This window comes from Crocodylus porosus, unplaced genomic scaffold, assembly GCF_001723895.1.
Source record: "Crocodylus porosus isolate Cpor-Errol unplaced genomic scaffold, CroPor_comp1, whole genome shotgun sequence".
Taxonomy (NCBI): Eukaryota; Metazoa; Chordata; order Crocodylia; family Crocodylidae; genus Crocodylus; species Crocodylus porosus.
In genome coordinates, this window is record NW_017728931.1 from 79,573,306 (window position 1) to 79,588,362 (window position 15,057).

At 39.8% G+C, this 15,057-nt stretch overlaps 1 protein-coding gene across 2 annotated transcripts in view; it reads right to left on the reverse strand.

Moving 5' to 3' along the window:
• RAB3IP (RAB3A interacting protein) overlaps positions 1-15,057 on the reverse strand; it is a 66,659-nt gene that overhangs the window by 30,388 nt on the left and 21,214 nt on the right. The window contains exons 4-6 of one of the 2 annotated variants that reach the window (XM_019543226.1): positions 5,107-5,202; positions 2,479-2,556; positions 1,882-2,085 (exon numbers count right to left, since the gene is read on the reverse strand). In XM_019543226.1, the coding sequence (XP_019398771.1) occupies positions 1,882-2,085; positions 2,479-2,556; positions 5,107-5,202 (378 nt within the window). The remainder of the gene's footprint in view (positions 1-1,881; positions 2,086-2,478; positions 2,557-5,106; positions 5,203-15,057) is intronic. The other variant, XM_019543225.1, reaches the window with a different exon arrangement.

Below are 15,057 nucleotides of genomic sequence, written 5' to 3' on the forward strand. Positions count from 1 at the left end.
GGGGTGTTTAAGAGGAGGTTAGATGAACATCTTGCTGGGGTCATTTGACCCCAGTATTCTTTCCTGCCACGGCACGGGGTCGGACTAGATGATCTGCTCAGGTCCCTTCCAACCCTATAAACTATGAAACTATGAAACTTTACTGTATAGTAAGTTAGTTTATTGTGCAGTAAAATGTCTCATGTAGCCGCGGCCAGTTAGAAGCAAATGAGAAAAAAAATCTGACTACAAACTGAAGGTGTGTGGAGAGGGAGGGGGAAAAACAACAAAAAATTGGAAGTAACAGTAGGAGATGCATATGTTCTAGACTGCTTCAAGATAAAGGTATATGAAAAAAGAGGAATATTAGAATATAAGGAACTGGAGGAAATGAAAGGTTTTGAAGTCAAGAATGCAGGAGAGATTTATTTTAAAATGTGCTCTGGGTATTCTAGAGGGAAGTAGCCTTTGACGAGCAGATGCATGTCATACTATGAAATCAGTTAGGTTTTACAGTAAGTCTGCTAAAAAGCAAATATTATTTGTACACTAAAACTTGCGATTTTTAAAAAATACTGTATATAAATGAGGCTAATGAAGAGGGAAAACATTTTTACACTAACATTAACCTGATTGTTTCAACTAAAATAGATTTGCTTATATAAATTGACTTCCTATGCATGTACTATCCTAGCAATTAAGCAGACCATCTTTCCCCCAACAGACCCAGTTTCCCTTCATCCAGGTATAATTAAAATCAACTATCTTAATTAAGTTAGTTTCCTCTGGTTGCTAGTCACCAACTATGCAAATGAAACTCAATAGGTGTAACCCTATTCCCTAAAGAAACATTTCCTACGGCTTTGATAAAAAAGACAAAAATTTTAGTCTGTTTTTAAAATGAACGGTTCAGCAATATTGTAAAGAAACAGCAGCTAAAAGAAGACTTAAAACTGGTGTGCGTTAAAGCAAATAAATTCTTGCTGTCTAGAAGTTTTGTTTAGTTATTATTGTCTTTGTTATTAGCTCAGTTGAAGTTAGTCTGACGAGCTGATAACTAGATTTCATTCTCTCCTCTTTATTTAGCTTTCTGCTCTATTTTTTAGACCCCTGTTACTTTTGGTTCCAGGCATTTCGTTTCCAACCCCTCCCCCACCTCATTCTCTCAGGTCAACAGTGAACTTTAATTGAACGTTTTAAAGAGAAAGTCAATTTAGACTTACTTATATACTTTCATAAGTAGTACATGAAGTTACTAATAAAAAGAGCAGAGTGATATCTTAAGGTGTCTGCTTTTTTTGTTTGTTTTAATTATGAAGCATTTACAACATATTCCAATTAGCTTCCGGACTGCTTCCTTTTGTTTGGGTATATTTCTGCCCAGCAAGGAAAAAAAAGGAAAACAATTTTCAAAATTGTCCAAAAATATTTGCATGCTACAGGCAAACTAAGCTGCAGATGTAGCACCTGAAGCTACTTTTAATTTTTTTTAGTTAACTGTGAAATCTAGCCATAGTTCTATCTCCCCCACATTTTAGTTTATCCCTCTATTTCAGTCTGACTAGTCCCAATTCTATGCCTAACTTTACTATGAACTATTTTTTCCCAAAAGGTATACAAATACTCAGCAATTTCTTGCAAAGTGTTAACATCCTTATAATATTGTAAAATTCAGAACCTTTTCCTCCATGGACAGTATTAAAAGGAACAGCAAAATTAAAAAATACACTAGTTACTTCATTATGATGAAACATAATATTTGTTAAATATCTGAAAGTCATCAGTATTATAATGACAACTTAGTATACAAATTTATCGTAAATGAAAATAATATCGTTGTTAACCCTGTACTGCAGTACTTTGCATACCAACAGGCAGAGAAAACAATCCTTGAAGTGTTACCTCTTTGCAATCTTTTACAATGGGTTGCACCATAGTCAGATCCTGATGACTGCCACCAATTGCACTGCTAGTGCTTTTGTTTCTTGCATGTCCTTTTTTAAAGGGAGTTTTTCCACTAGACTGAAGCTCTTTCGTTGGTGACGTTGGTGAAGTGGACAATACTAGTGTTTTCAAAGCTGCTACTTCAGCTTGAAGAACGTCAATCTTGAAAATGAAAAAAAAATCCATTAAGTCGCTTGTAAGCAAGACAATTTATGACACGGGTATATTAACTGACAATTTGGCCAGATAGTTAATTTTCAGAGATGGATAATTTATCTTGATTTGCATAAACAGCAGGGATATATTCACCTTCATCAATAACAATGCTGTTTTGCTCTGTCCATTAACAGCTATTTAACATTATGACAGAAAAATTTAATTCCATACTGAGAAGATTTAAACGGACAATACATCAGGATACTGAAGGATAACTCAGTAAGTATTAGCAAGAATGTACACAAAACAACAACTATTTCTAGATTTTTAATCTAGGAACAGCTTGGTTTTAAAACACTGCATAAAAACACAAAAATTAGATCTGAAAAATACCCTCACCTTTCCCTGTGCTTCTTTTAACTGTTTTTCTGCAGTGGCTTGCTTGACATTAGCCTCTCTCACCATTTTGTGCGCTTCCTATAAAATAAATGTTTACATGGTATAAAATTTTCATATGCAATTTAAGTACACATTTCAGCAAAAAAAAAAAAAAAATCTTCAAAGTAAATGACGTAATATCCATGTCCTTATGAAGATTGTGTGTGAATAGCAAGATGTATGATCACTGCTGGAGTTAATATTAAAGCAGTTAAATAATCAAAAGACCTAGAAACCTATTAACATTGACCGTGGGAGGAGGGAGGAGGAAATTGAAAAAAAAAAGAGTAGATTAGTGGCCCAGCAAACTATTATTATCAGTCCCAAGTGCAAAGATCTAGCCCCAGCCAGCATCATACATGGCAGGAATTCCGAACTCCAAGCAAGCTGCAGTAGTTGCCAATTGAAGGCCATTTTTCCTCTGAGAAAAAACACTCAACCAACAACCAGAGAAGCAACATGGGAACACTTCCAGAACTAGCCCCGGGAAACTACTAATTTGTTCATGAAAGCAGCTGGTTGAATTAAGTCTAAATCCTTAGAAGCTTAAAAAAAAGTAGGCAAACAATTTAAGATTAGGGATTAACACACAGTTTGAAAAAACTCAAGATAAAGAGAGACACTAGGAATAATCCAAGAAAGTAAGCAAAATTTAGCACAATTGTAAGAGAGAAGCAAAAAGAAAAAATCCTTTCACTCAGTTCTTCCAATTTTAACCTGTATAATCTGCATATTTACATCCTGACTGAGCAATTTACTGCACATGGGCAAACTCTTGGGTCTGCCTGGTACCAACTGCAGTTAATAGAAGCATCAGACCTTAAACTATACATATTCTTTGGGACAGGGATCCATCTTTTATCTGTAAAGTGCCTAGCACATATTTGGACGCTATATAAATAAAAGAAAAATGAACAGATTACTGCATTAAAGAGCTTTGGCTCTCACAGGCTTACAAGCTAGCTCTATAATATGGAGTTGTAAAATAACCTTAAATCACAACGGTACATGCAGGAATGAGAACATACACATTTGTACAATGTGTACAGATAGAGTTGACACTGATCATGCAATTTTAAAGTTGTGATGCAGATCTCAAAACACAAAGGGCGTCATCACATTATTATACTTTCAGTGTTTGGGATGTAACATGTTCTGTACAAAGTCCTTGATTCTCCACTGGGATATGCGAACACAACCCCCCAGGCCCATTTGCAGTCCCACCAAAAATCGATGATATTGTGCATAGGTAAAAGGTTTCAAGACTTTTAGATCCCAGTGCAGAATTAGGGCAGCTCAAGGATGTCAATTAATAAGAGAGATAATGAAATCGAATCACAAATGTAAAGCTTAAGTAGCATATTCATAATTGCTGGAGTTTCTGAAAGCTACATTTGTTAAATGTAGTTATAATTATACATTATAGTTTTTAATAGTATTGCATGCATAACAGCATACTTTTCCACGGTGCTTTGAAATAGCATTAGCTGAACACTGAAGTATGTTCATTTTTTTTACGTAAAGTTGTTGTCTGTTTTCTCTTTTTTCTTTCCTCTGCAACCATTACCCTTTTATCTTACTATGTACCTTTCTAGTCTTCCATTCTTCCTTCTCCAGTCAGATACTTCAGATACTTTAAAAGCAGTACTGCCCATTCTAGTGAGAAGCACAGATAACCTATGCTGCCATTCACAGAGAACTCTGTTTTTGTTTTCTTTAAACCTTCAGGCTCTGAGAGCACTCCACTCCCAAGCGCTTAAAACAAAATATTCAAAAAAAGCACACACAGTTATTGGGATTTTCTTGATTAATCTCCTTGTAATTTAATGTGGATACTGGAAACCAATATTTATTGTGGTAAGTGCATAAAAAATTTCTATATAATAACATTTTGAAGATTGTGTCTGTCAAATTCAGTTTCTAGGTTTGCCATGCATGAGAGAAGTGACAATTAGCCCTAGATTCGTCTTCATCATAAAGCTATAACCTACCTAGGGTGTTCTGAGGGGGAAATTAAAGTCATGATCTTTAGAGTTAAGAAAAAGGCAGTGATACCAACATAACCTGAACAACCTACTTCCATGTTGATGGGTGACTCGTATGCATATAGATAGCAGTCATGTGTTTATTAGACTTCTTATAAAATTCTGTGCCAATTGGCCCAAAACGTAAAAGCTGCCAGCATGAAATGTTATGCTGTACTTGTACCATTGATAAGGAGCAGTCATATTTCCCATATTCTTCATTATGGCAGTCTCAAATTGACTACCTTTCTATAAAACCATGTTGACAAATAAACTGACTCAAACAGAAGATGGTTATGCAGACAAGCAAGACTATACATTTTAAGCTTTCTGGTCCATTTTTCTTCCTCAATCTGGCTCTAGACAGGTTGACAAGCAAAACAAGGTCTCTTATATAAAGTTGCTTGCTCTTAAGTCTCCACCTCAACAGACCCCATTCTTAAGAACAAAAATAAATCCCTTTACAAACTTTATGCAAAAAATTCAGAATATAAACATACTGATTCTACATAACAAAGCTGGCCCAGTCTCCTTTAATTATATCACAGCGAAGACTCAAACAAACCTCAAACAGACTAGCTGTAAGTTCTTCCAATTCCTGTCCAAGTTGATCTCGCACTTTAGAAAGCCTTTCACATTCTTCATCTTTTAACTTCAGCTCCTATGGAAAATTGAAAGTTATTTATTCTGACTTAATGTAATAATTTGTGGCCTTTGAAAGCTAGTACCGGGGGGGGGGGAGGAAATCAGAAAAACAGATAACCTTTGCTATATAAAACCCTTCAAAACATTCATCTTAACTCTAAAAGCAATATTAGTGTTGTACATGTACAGCTAGTTCTTTCTGCTATATGAAAACTTGACACACTAAGCTAAAGTGCAATCAAACTAAAGATCTCTTTCCAAAATTCTCTGAAATACAAAGAACTTCTTTCTTGAAATATAGAAGTCTAAATTAATGGAAACACAACATGAAAGCCAAAAGGAGAAAATAAAATGTTAAATACTGCAATTTTAAGAACTATTCCATTACTACTTGATGTGTTCGTTCCTTAATACGCACCTTTAAGTAGACATGTTTAAAGAAATGTTTTCCTTCTACATCTTAAATAAAAACATTTCCATAAATACCACTCCCAGGTTTCGTAGTGTTTATATATTAAGTATAAAGTTTTACTTCCTAAACAGCAAAGCCCTAATTTCAAAATGACATTTCTGCTCCCTGTGTAAGCAGTGATATGTAGTGAATCAAATCAGTTAAAACAGGGGTATCAAATACAGGACCCAAAGAAACATTTCATATAGCCCACCAGGAATCTAGCAGGCTCCTGAAGCTGACCTGCCACACAATTCAGGGTCCTTGGACCCTGATGGACACAGCCATCAGCAGCAGGCCCCCACCCCACACTGGCCCTATTATAGCTGCTCCTGGCCCTGTGGATCTGGAGGATCCCCCATACATTCCAGAATGGTTTGGGGACCAGGGTGAGTTTGACATCCCTTAGTTAAAATGTTCTATAGTTGTGATACCAACCTTCATTGGCCCATGGCTAAGTAAGTAATGTTCTATAGGAGACATGCTTCACTCTCCCTCTCAACCTGAAGAAATGTGTCTGTGAAAACCAAGATTTCTTGTAGCTTTGAATAACATCAGAGGGCCTTGCAAGGAACAATAATACCCATGAACCACAGGTTGAGAACCACAAGTCTGCAATACCACAGAAATGTGGTTAGGGAGGCAAAATCTCATTTACACTAAGCAATGACAGGTTATAAGAAAACAATACACCCCACTGAGACCCTTTAATGTTCTTCTCATCCTAGTTCTTCTTCAGAAGAGTTCTTACCTACCACAGACACAAACTGAACTATTAATGAATTAACCAGCTAATTTGATGCTCTTGGCACTCAGCCCTGCCAAGCTAACACATTGTCCTTCTGGCTCAAAACCACCCACACACTATTAACTCCTTCCTATCCAAGCCTCACCAGCTAAGAAGCAAGCCTTCACCCAGAAGCACCCAGGACAACACACAAACATCAACAAACTTTCCCTATGTGTGAAGAAGGGCTTTTGTGCCTGAAAGCATGCAAAGAACAATTTTTCCAACTATTTAGTTGGTCTAATAAAAGATATCACAGCTACCCAAAGAACCCTGTCTGCCTAAACCCTTCACCAATGTATCTACCTCCAAGGATGGAAGCTCCTCAAGAGCTCTCACCTCCCCACCACCTTGGTTTTAACCTCTCTTATGAATGCACTAGGCTCAGAACTCTTTTCTCCTAATGTTCATGGCAATGCTAGGCTCAGATCTCTCTCCAGTCCTATATGCGAAAAAGAAGAAAAGGAAAAGGCAGCAGAAAGCAAGTACACACAAAACCTGAAACAGGTTTGATAATCGTATTCCCTAACCACAAGCAGCAGAAGGAAGAGGATACATCAGTCTGTGATAAAACAAAGTTTTCTGTAGTAGCCTTATTTCCCGAAATCATCAGATGCAACAACAAAAGCCTCCCAATAGTAGCAACTAGCATAGCATTATGAAGTACATCCTGCTGCAACTTATATCAGTGGTTCTCAACCCTTTTAGACTCAAGGCACACTCAGCTCTTACTTTTCCACTCTTTTCTTTATTATGAAAAAATACAACTTTTCTACTGCAGAGAATTGAAAAGATAAAGATAACAGGTCATAAAGGCTGTTTTGGTTTTTGTTTGTTTGTTGTTTTTGTAAATGCTACATATTCTTATTTGAAATCACTGGGTTGATGTTGTGAATCATGTCTGTATACCTAACATTGTGAAGCATCTCACAGTACCCCTGAAATGATGTCAAGGTACCCCAATTAAGAATCACTAGTTTAAATCCATCAACCACTAAACACAGACAACTGCTTGTAATCAGGCAGGAAAACCATGAAAAAATAACACCACTGAATACACAGAAATAAGCTTTTATATAGCTATTTAAAATGAAGCTTTTTGGATCCACAACTGTTTCTAGGTTACAATGACCTTTAGTATCCTTCTAGTGAAGTTAGGATACTCCAATATATTAAGTTTTGCCTTGAGGATCACAAAACCTGTTAAACTAGTACAGAATGAAACTGGCACACTCCTCCATGAGGAGAAGGAAACTCACTACAAGACAAAGCCAATGTCCCAAATATCTGCCAAAAGATAACTGGAGTAGGTTCGTTCCTATCCACATAATTCAGCTGGTACAATTCATGTGTTCCTAACCTTGAGCAGTCCTATGAGAAACTATAACCTGCCCAATGGGATCATGCTGAGACTAACTTTTGGTCCCCAGTACTAAAATGAAACTTGCAACAATGTTTTCTTTGACGAGGGATCCCACTGTTTACTACTGAAGACATCTAACAAACCTAAGAACACAGCTCTAGGAAACAGTTTACTGGGGTTTTTCTCTTTAGTTTGGAGTTTAAATTTTTATTTTGACTTTGGCTTGGTACTGGATGTTTTGCTTTCCATCTGATGCCTTTTAACTCTTTTGAAATATGGCTCTGGTTTTTAATGGCTGTACCCCGAATGCATAAAATATTTCAAAGGGCACTCCTTCCATCTTACTGTCTACTGTCTTGCACAGTAGCTCTAGCTAGCTCTCCCAAATAGAAATTTCAAGAAACATACAACAGATTACAAGGAGGGAGACGGATGCAAAACCTAGGACAGAGAAGAAAAGCAGAGACAGAAGAGGACAGGCAAAATCATGGAAACAGGGAAATAATCAAGTAGGAAAAAGGAATTAAAACAGGTAAAAAACCCAAAACAAAGAGAAGACAACACTGAAAGTCAGCAAGGTTAACACTGGATTCATGGTTATTCTTTGAATAACTGAATGTCTCAAGCAAAATATGGTAGTTTAGAAGGGGAAGGCTTTGATCAAATACAGGGGAGGGGAAATTATTTCAGGCGAAGGGCGACTTACTGAGTTTTGGCAAGCTGTCAAGGGCTGCATGGGTAGCCCTGTGCCTGGATAGGTGCCCTGCCCCCTGGTTGCCATCTTGTGACTAGAAGCCCCAATCCCTAATCCTTGCTACCAGAAGTCCCTCCCCCTGCCCCCAGAAGTACTCAGGGGTTTTGCCATCTCAGAAGCAGAAAAATAGCACATTATATTCTAAAAAGTGAACATCTACAACATTCATTAATTGATTTAAAAGAATATTTTTGTTCTGGTTTACATGCGTTTGTGTAGTGTACGTATAGGTGATAGTATAATAGCTTAAAATGAAGTCTTATTCTTGTATATTGTGGGGAGGTGGGAGGTATTAGAGGTGGGAATAGGTCTGTGGGTGTGTGGAGGGTCAGGCTGCTGGGGTGTGTGGGTCTGCATGCATGGCAGTGTAAGGGAGGCTGTGGGTCCATGTGTATGGTGGGGGTATGTGTGTGGGACTCACCCTACGAGCACAGACGCACACACACACCTTGGGGTACGGATGCAGTCCGTGCTCCCCAGTCCAGCAATGCAGCCAGGTGGTGCTAGAACACTGCAGGGGCAGGCAGGCAGGGAAATAGCTGGGAGTGCAGTGGGAGATGGGCTGCTTGATCCTGCTGTCATCTTTGACAGGCAGCCAGAAGCAGATAAATATTTTCTAAATTTTTTAGGGGCCCTGCAGGCTAGAAAGAATGGCCTGGCAGGCCAGATATGGCCTGCAGGCTGTATTTTGCCTGTCCCTGATTTAATTGTTGTTGATGTTCAATAGTTTGGGTTTCAGTGCCTTCAGCAAAGTAAAGGAGACACCTGCTTAAAGTACCACACCCTTGGGTTAGAGTTACCACTGCCTACATCTGAACCTGTTACTAAATATTTCTCAGCCATGCTCACAGCTGTGAGTATCGAGGAAAAAAAAAAAAAGACATCTGGGCACAGACTGCAGCAAACTGTTCATTTTTGTGCTGTGACACTTCATATCTGACAGCTTAAAAATATTAAGCTAGGTGGAGAAAATCAGCTATTTTAAACCTATATCCCACCCAATTTTTTTAACCTGAATGGGGTGGGGGAGGGAAGAAAATCAAAACATACTCTCCTTGTGCAGATAAAAACAATACTACTACTGTTCATTACCTCACTTGATCCTCTTGAACAGAGTTAAGAATTTGGACATGCAGAAAGAATCAGAAAGAAGAGTGCTGCAAGTAAAGGCTTCAAATAAGTCCATATATTCAGGCCTACAGATCAAACATTGAAATCTAGTTCAGTAATGTAAGCAAGTAAAACCTGAAAGTGGCGAATGAGAAAAAGCAACTGATAGATCACTTAAAGGTAAAATATTGGTCAAATGCAAGGTTCTTTAGCACTCTGCGGTATTTCAAGAATTTCTAGCTACAAAAAAGGTGCATATACTGACTAGAGCACATAAAAACATGGCTTGGCCCCATTCGTCAGGAGCCATCAGTTTTAGAAATCAGCTTAGCTACAATGAGATGCAAGGATTTTTGGGGAGTGATATGTTTTATTCATTTATTTATTGTCAGGTCTGATGAAGACCTGACAAAGAATGTCTTGCATTCGAAACCTTGTCTAACTTATCTTAACCATGACTTCGGTCCAATAAAAGATATCACCCAAAAATAATCCTGGTCTCTAACATAATTCATGGACCATCACGGTTACATCACTTCAATACCACCTTTAGCTAGAACTGCATTTCAAAAAAGCCTAGAGCAGCAGGGGTCACCCACTACAAGTTTCAGAGGAACAAGTTCAAACCTTGCTCTAAACTCATGCCAAAGGTATGAGTCAGACCTGTTAGGTCATTCAGGCCAGGCAGTCCAAGTCAGCCAGATACAATGCTAAACATATCTTTTCTGCATCACTGGCTAAAGAAACCAATTGCTTTCTCCATACTAGCTCAGTGGGCTGATCAACTTGGAGGTCCACTAACAGAAGGACAAATGTGCTTCTTATTCCAAGATTTAACAGAATTTCAAGTACTGGTAAAAGGCAACCTAAAGACTAGTGACATTCTTGTGTCTGGTTTGTGTGCAACTTTAGAATTGCTTCAGAGTTACTGTCTATCACGGTGATATATTGACAACTGTGGTCAGCAGACATTTGATCTGGCATCCCTCATTACTGAAGAAGTAAGATACTGGCAAGACATTCTCATAAAGTGTCTCACTTCCATCTGAAACTATTCCAATCTGATAACCTTTCAGGTACTCTACAAAGAGTGGGGGAACCTCAGAAGCATGCTCTTTGGTGGTACAGTCCAAGTCACACATAGTCAGCTCATCTGCCAAACAGAAAGTTGACCAACACAGTACGTGGTTAATCCTTTCAGCCCATCTCATCTGCTGTCTGCATGGTGCTATTAAACTGACTAGATGTGTCAACTTACAGCCTGCCATTAGACTAAGGGGTTCAGAAGAGCAAGTTTTAATGAGGCATGAACAACTAAACATAAATTAGCAAGCGCACTTTAGTGGCTTAAGCCAGCATTCCCCAAACCTTGTGGGTTTCCACTCTGCCACAAGAAAGCTAGGCCTTCTCACACCCTCCTGTATGTCAGCTGCCACTTTCCTCACTGTTCCTCTCTTGTGCCGCTCCTACTTCAGTCACTGGTTCCCTCACACCCTCCCCCCATTTCAGACACTTCTGACGTGTACTATGCCACCAATTCCTGCCACCACCGACGGCTAGCGAGAGTTTGTGGTAGTGGCAACTGAATTAGGGTGGGTACCAATGACTGCCATCATCCAGCCCGCAGGTCACATCCAGCCCACCAAGCCATTTTATCTGGCCTGCAGGGCCCCTAAAAAATTTAGAAAATTAATATTTATCTGCTCCTAGCTGCCTGTCAACGTTGACATTAACCAGGGGCAGTAGGACCCAGGGGGACCCTGTCCCATCCCACGCCCCCCCCAGGCTTTCACTGCTTCCTTGTGCACCTGCTCTAGTACCATGTGGCCCTGGGCTGTATCACCAGACTGCAGGACTGTGCCAGTATGCCAGGGCCAGGAGCAGAAAGGTGGGTGGGTATGTGTTCATGAAATGAGGGAGGGAGAGACAGAACATGTGTGTGCGCGCTTTGGGTGGCATAATGGGGGGAGGGGTGCAGTGAGGCAGGCACAAAGTGTGGGTGTGTGTTCAGTGAGGGGAGAGAAAGAGTGTTCACAGGGCAAGTCCCACAAGCACACCCTGCCTTACATACTGACCACTACACCCATACCTCCTCTCAGACCCCAGCCACCCTTCTTCCCACACACATCTCCCCACAAACCCCATACCCCCCACATCACATATCCACACACCCCCACATGCTGCCTCACCCCACACACACCCATACCCAACCACATCACATATCCACACCCCCCACATGCTCCCTCACCCCACACACACCCATACCCACCCACATACAAAAACAAGCCCAAGACTTCATTTTAAACTATCATGCAATAACTTCTATATACACTATACAAGCACATGTAAAATAGGACAAAACATATTTTTTAATCAAATTAATAAATGTTTTAGGTGTTTGATTTTTAGAATATAATTTGGTATTTTTCTGGTTCTGAGATGGCAAAAACCCTGGATGAAAACAGGGCAAGGGGAAGGGCTTTTGGTGGCAAAGGTCAAGGGTTAGGTGGTGGGATGTCTGGCTCCAAAATGGCAGCCAGGGGGTGGGGTACCCATCAGGGGGTGGGTCTATCCATGCAGCCTTTGACAGCTTGCCAGAACTCAGTAAACAGCCCTCTGCTCAACATAATTGCCTGTTCCTGGCTTAAGCTATGCCTCTAATAAGGAAATCTCTGGAATATGGCAAAGGATTAATACCATCTGCCTGATTTAAATGGCTTTTTATGTCACCCAAGGGTGTCTTAAGTGACCAATCCTGTATTTGGGCATGACAAGGCTATCCTGGAGTGCTTCGTATTCATTCTTGGCTGATACAAGTCAATCAGAGATGTCAGAGGTATGGCGCACAGATCTGCCTGGGGGTCTTAGCCTGGCCCCATGCTGCAAGTGCCAGTACCAGCCCCTCACGCTGCATGCAGTATGTAAGACCAGAGTTGGGGTGTGTGCACTGAACACAGAGCTTTGACACACTGCATACAGGGCTGGAGCTGAGGCACACATCTAGCCCACACCAACCCTGCCCTACCTATAGCATCCAGCATGAGGCCAGTCTGTAGGGCTGGATGAGTTTGTTACCCCTGAAGTAAACTGTTATTGCAGTTTGATTATTTACACATAGTGAATGCATCTGTATACCAGTACTGGAACTGCTCAGCCACTTCTCCAAGTTTAATTATACTGAGTTCCTTCAGAGCTACTTTAATCTCAACTCTCACTATATAAATACTAAGAGTGACTGCCAAGGAAGTTTTAATTTGCTCAAAAACCATAGAATGAGGGCCAAGTGTCCAGCACAAGGGACAGTTGCAAAACAGAAGGAAATCATTTTCAGGCTTGAGGACTGAGTACCTGGCTATAGCAGGGATCAAGCCATGATGAAGCCACTGTTTCGGTAGCATTTGGTGATGGCGGGGGGAACCTCTGCCTACACTGCACTGCAGCTGGGAACGTGAGCAGAGGGGGAGCTCTCCCTGCATTACACTGCAGCCAAGCACCAAGGAGAAGCCGCAGAGGTGGCTAGGTCCTTGCACCCAACCACTCCTGACCCAAGCTAAGCTCATCTAACCTGCTGCCCAAAAACAGCACTGTCTCCTGAACTAAAGCATTTATCTTTTACTTCTGGGGCAGGATCCCTTCAAAAGCACCGTTGGTTCTAAAGCAGCAGCTGGATAACCCAAATGTCAAAAAGGATAAATAAATTGGAACTTCAAGTAATACGTATGCTCTGCCCTGCTGTTTTTCATGTGGCATTTGTGAACAGTGCTGTAGTAAGGAAACTTCTAACTTCTAGGCAGAAGGATTTCAGTAGCAAGTCCAGATTTTTTAAACAAAAGCAAGGGACAAGCTGGTTTTCTTTGCAATAGGTTTAGATGGCACTTCTTACATCTCTTCATGGAATGCTATACCTAACCATGATATCCAATAGTGCTTCGTTCCTCAGAAAAAGGGCCAGCCACAGGTGATACCTGACAATTTAATACTCCCAAAGCAGAACTCTATAATACATTATGTCAGCATTGTGCCATCTGCTAGACAAGCATTTAAGCCTTCTTATTGCAATGAAGAACAGCTTGAAGTACAACAGACTTGCTTTCCACTGCTCTGCTTTAATGTGAAATCTGGCTTCCCTGTATTGCTACTGCTCAGGTATTCCAAAATGAGCTCCCAAACAATGCCTGTGAGAAGTCAGGTACTTAAACAGAAGAGCCTGAGTCTTGCAGGGAACTACTCAACAAGCTCCAGAATGCTGTACACATCAAGACATAATTGCTTTTCATCTGGGTATTATAAATGTGGCTGACCTACTTACTTTAGAAAGCAAGGTATCTTCTAGACTAACTAAATCAGAGGCATAGAATGCATTCTCATAAGCAGCAGCTTACTTCATCAAATGCTTTCTTTAAACACTAATCACACCTGACCCAATCCAAACACAGTCAGACACAAACTAAGAGATAACAGATACAAGAAGTACTGAATTATAAGAGTGAGACCATGCTATGCTGATCCCTGGGACCTGCAGTCCCAAGTTGACAAGAGTGTCAACTAAACGTCTCAAGAATAGTTTACTCCATCTCACTCTGTGTACATGAAGGTATGTCTTGAAATTCCTCAGAAAAAAAAATCTCACACCAGCACATAAAGAGGTAGCCTGTTAAAGTAACTTCACATCGAGATCATCAGTATTTATGTCTACGTTGGCTGCCAATAATTTTTCAAGTGATATTAAAGGTAAGCTTGGCACAAATGAAAACATAAAAGATGTGGTACCTGGTTACTTGATTTTGCTCATTTTCTCATTCAATATTGAACCATTTACAATTAGTAAAGGCTTCCAAGCAGTTGCTCTTCTGGTTACAGGTTGGCAATACCTAACTTTTGGAACATGTTACCTTTGGTTTACTTCAGCCAGGATTTGCTAATAATCAAGGCTGCTTTTTTTTTTAAACAAGATTTTGAGGAGGAGTGGAGTTGGGCTTATATATTTGGGTTTACATATTTCTTATTGAACTTGCTAGTGAATGTTCATCTGTCACAGAAGGATGGATCATCCTTTAAAAAAAAGTTCTCTTTCAATTTAAAAAAATGCCTTCAAACAAAAGTGAAAACTAGCAGCACTGACTAAGTGTCTATGTAAAATGTAAATTCAATTCATTCAACTGTACTACAACACAAGAACACTATGCATCTTGAAAAACGGACAAATTCAGAACAATCCTGCAAGACAGCTGAACAATGACGGCAAACAAAGTTTTCAACTATCATCTGATTATTTGGCACACTTAATTTTGTGCGTCCATAAACACTAATTTACGTACATTTATGCCCTGTTCCATCATTTTTCTGAGAGGTTTGTGCAGTATTATAATCAGCAGGGATCCAGGTTTTCTGTTTGCCCACAGAAAA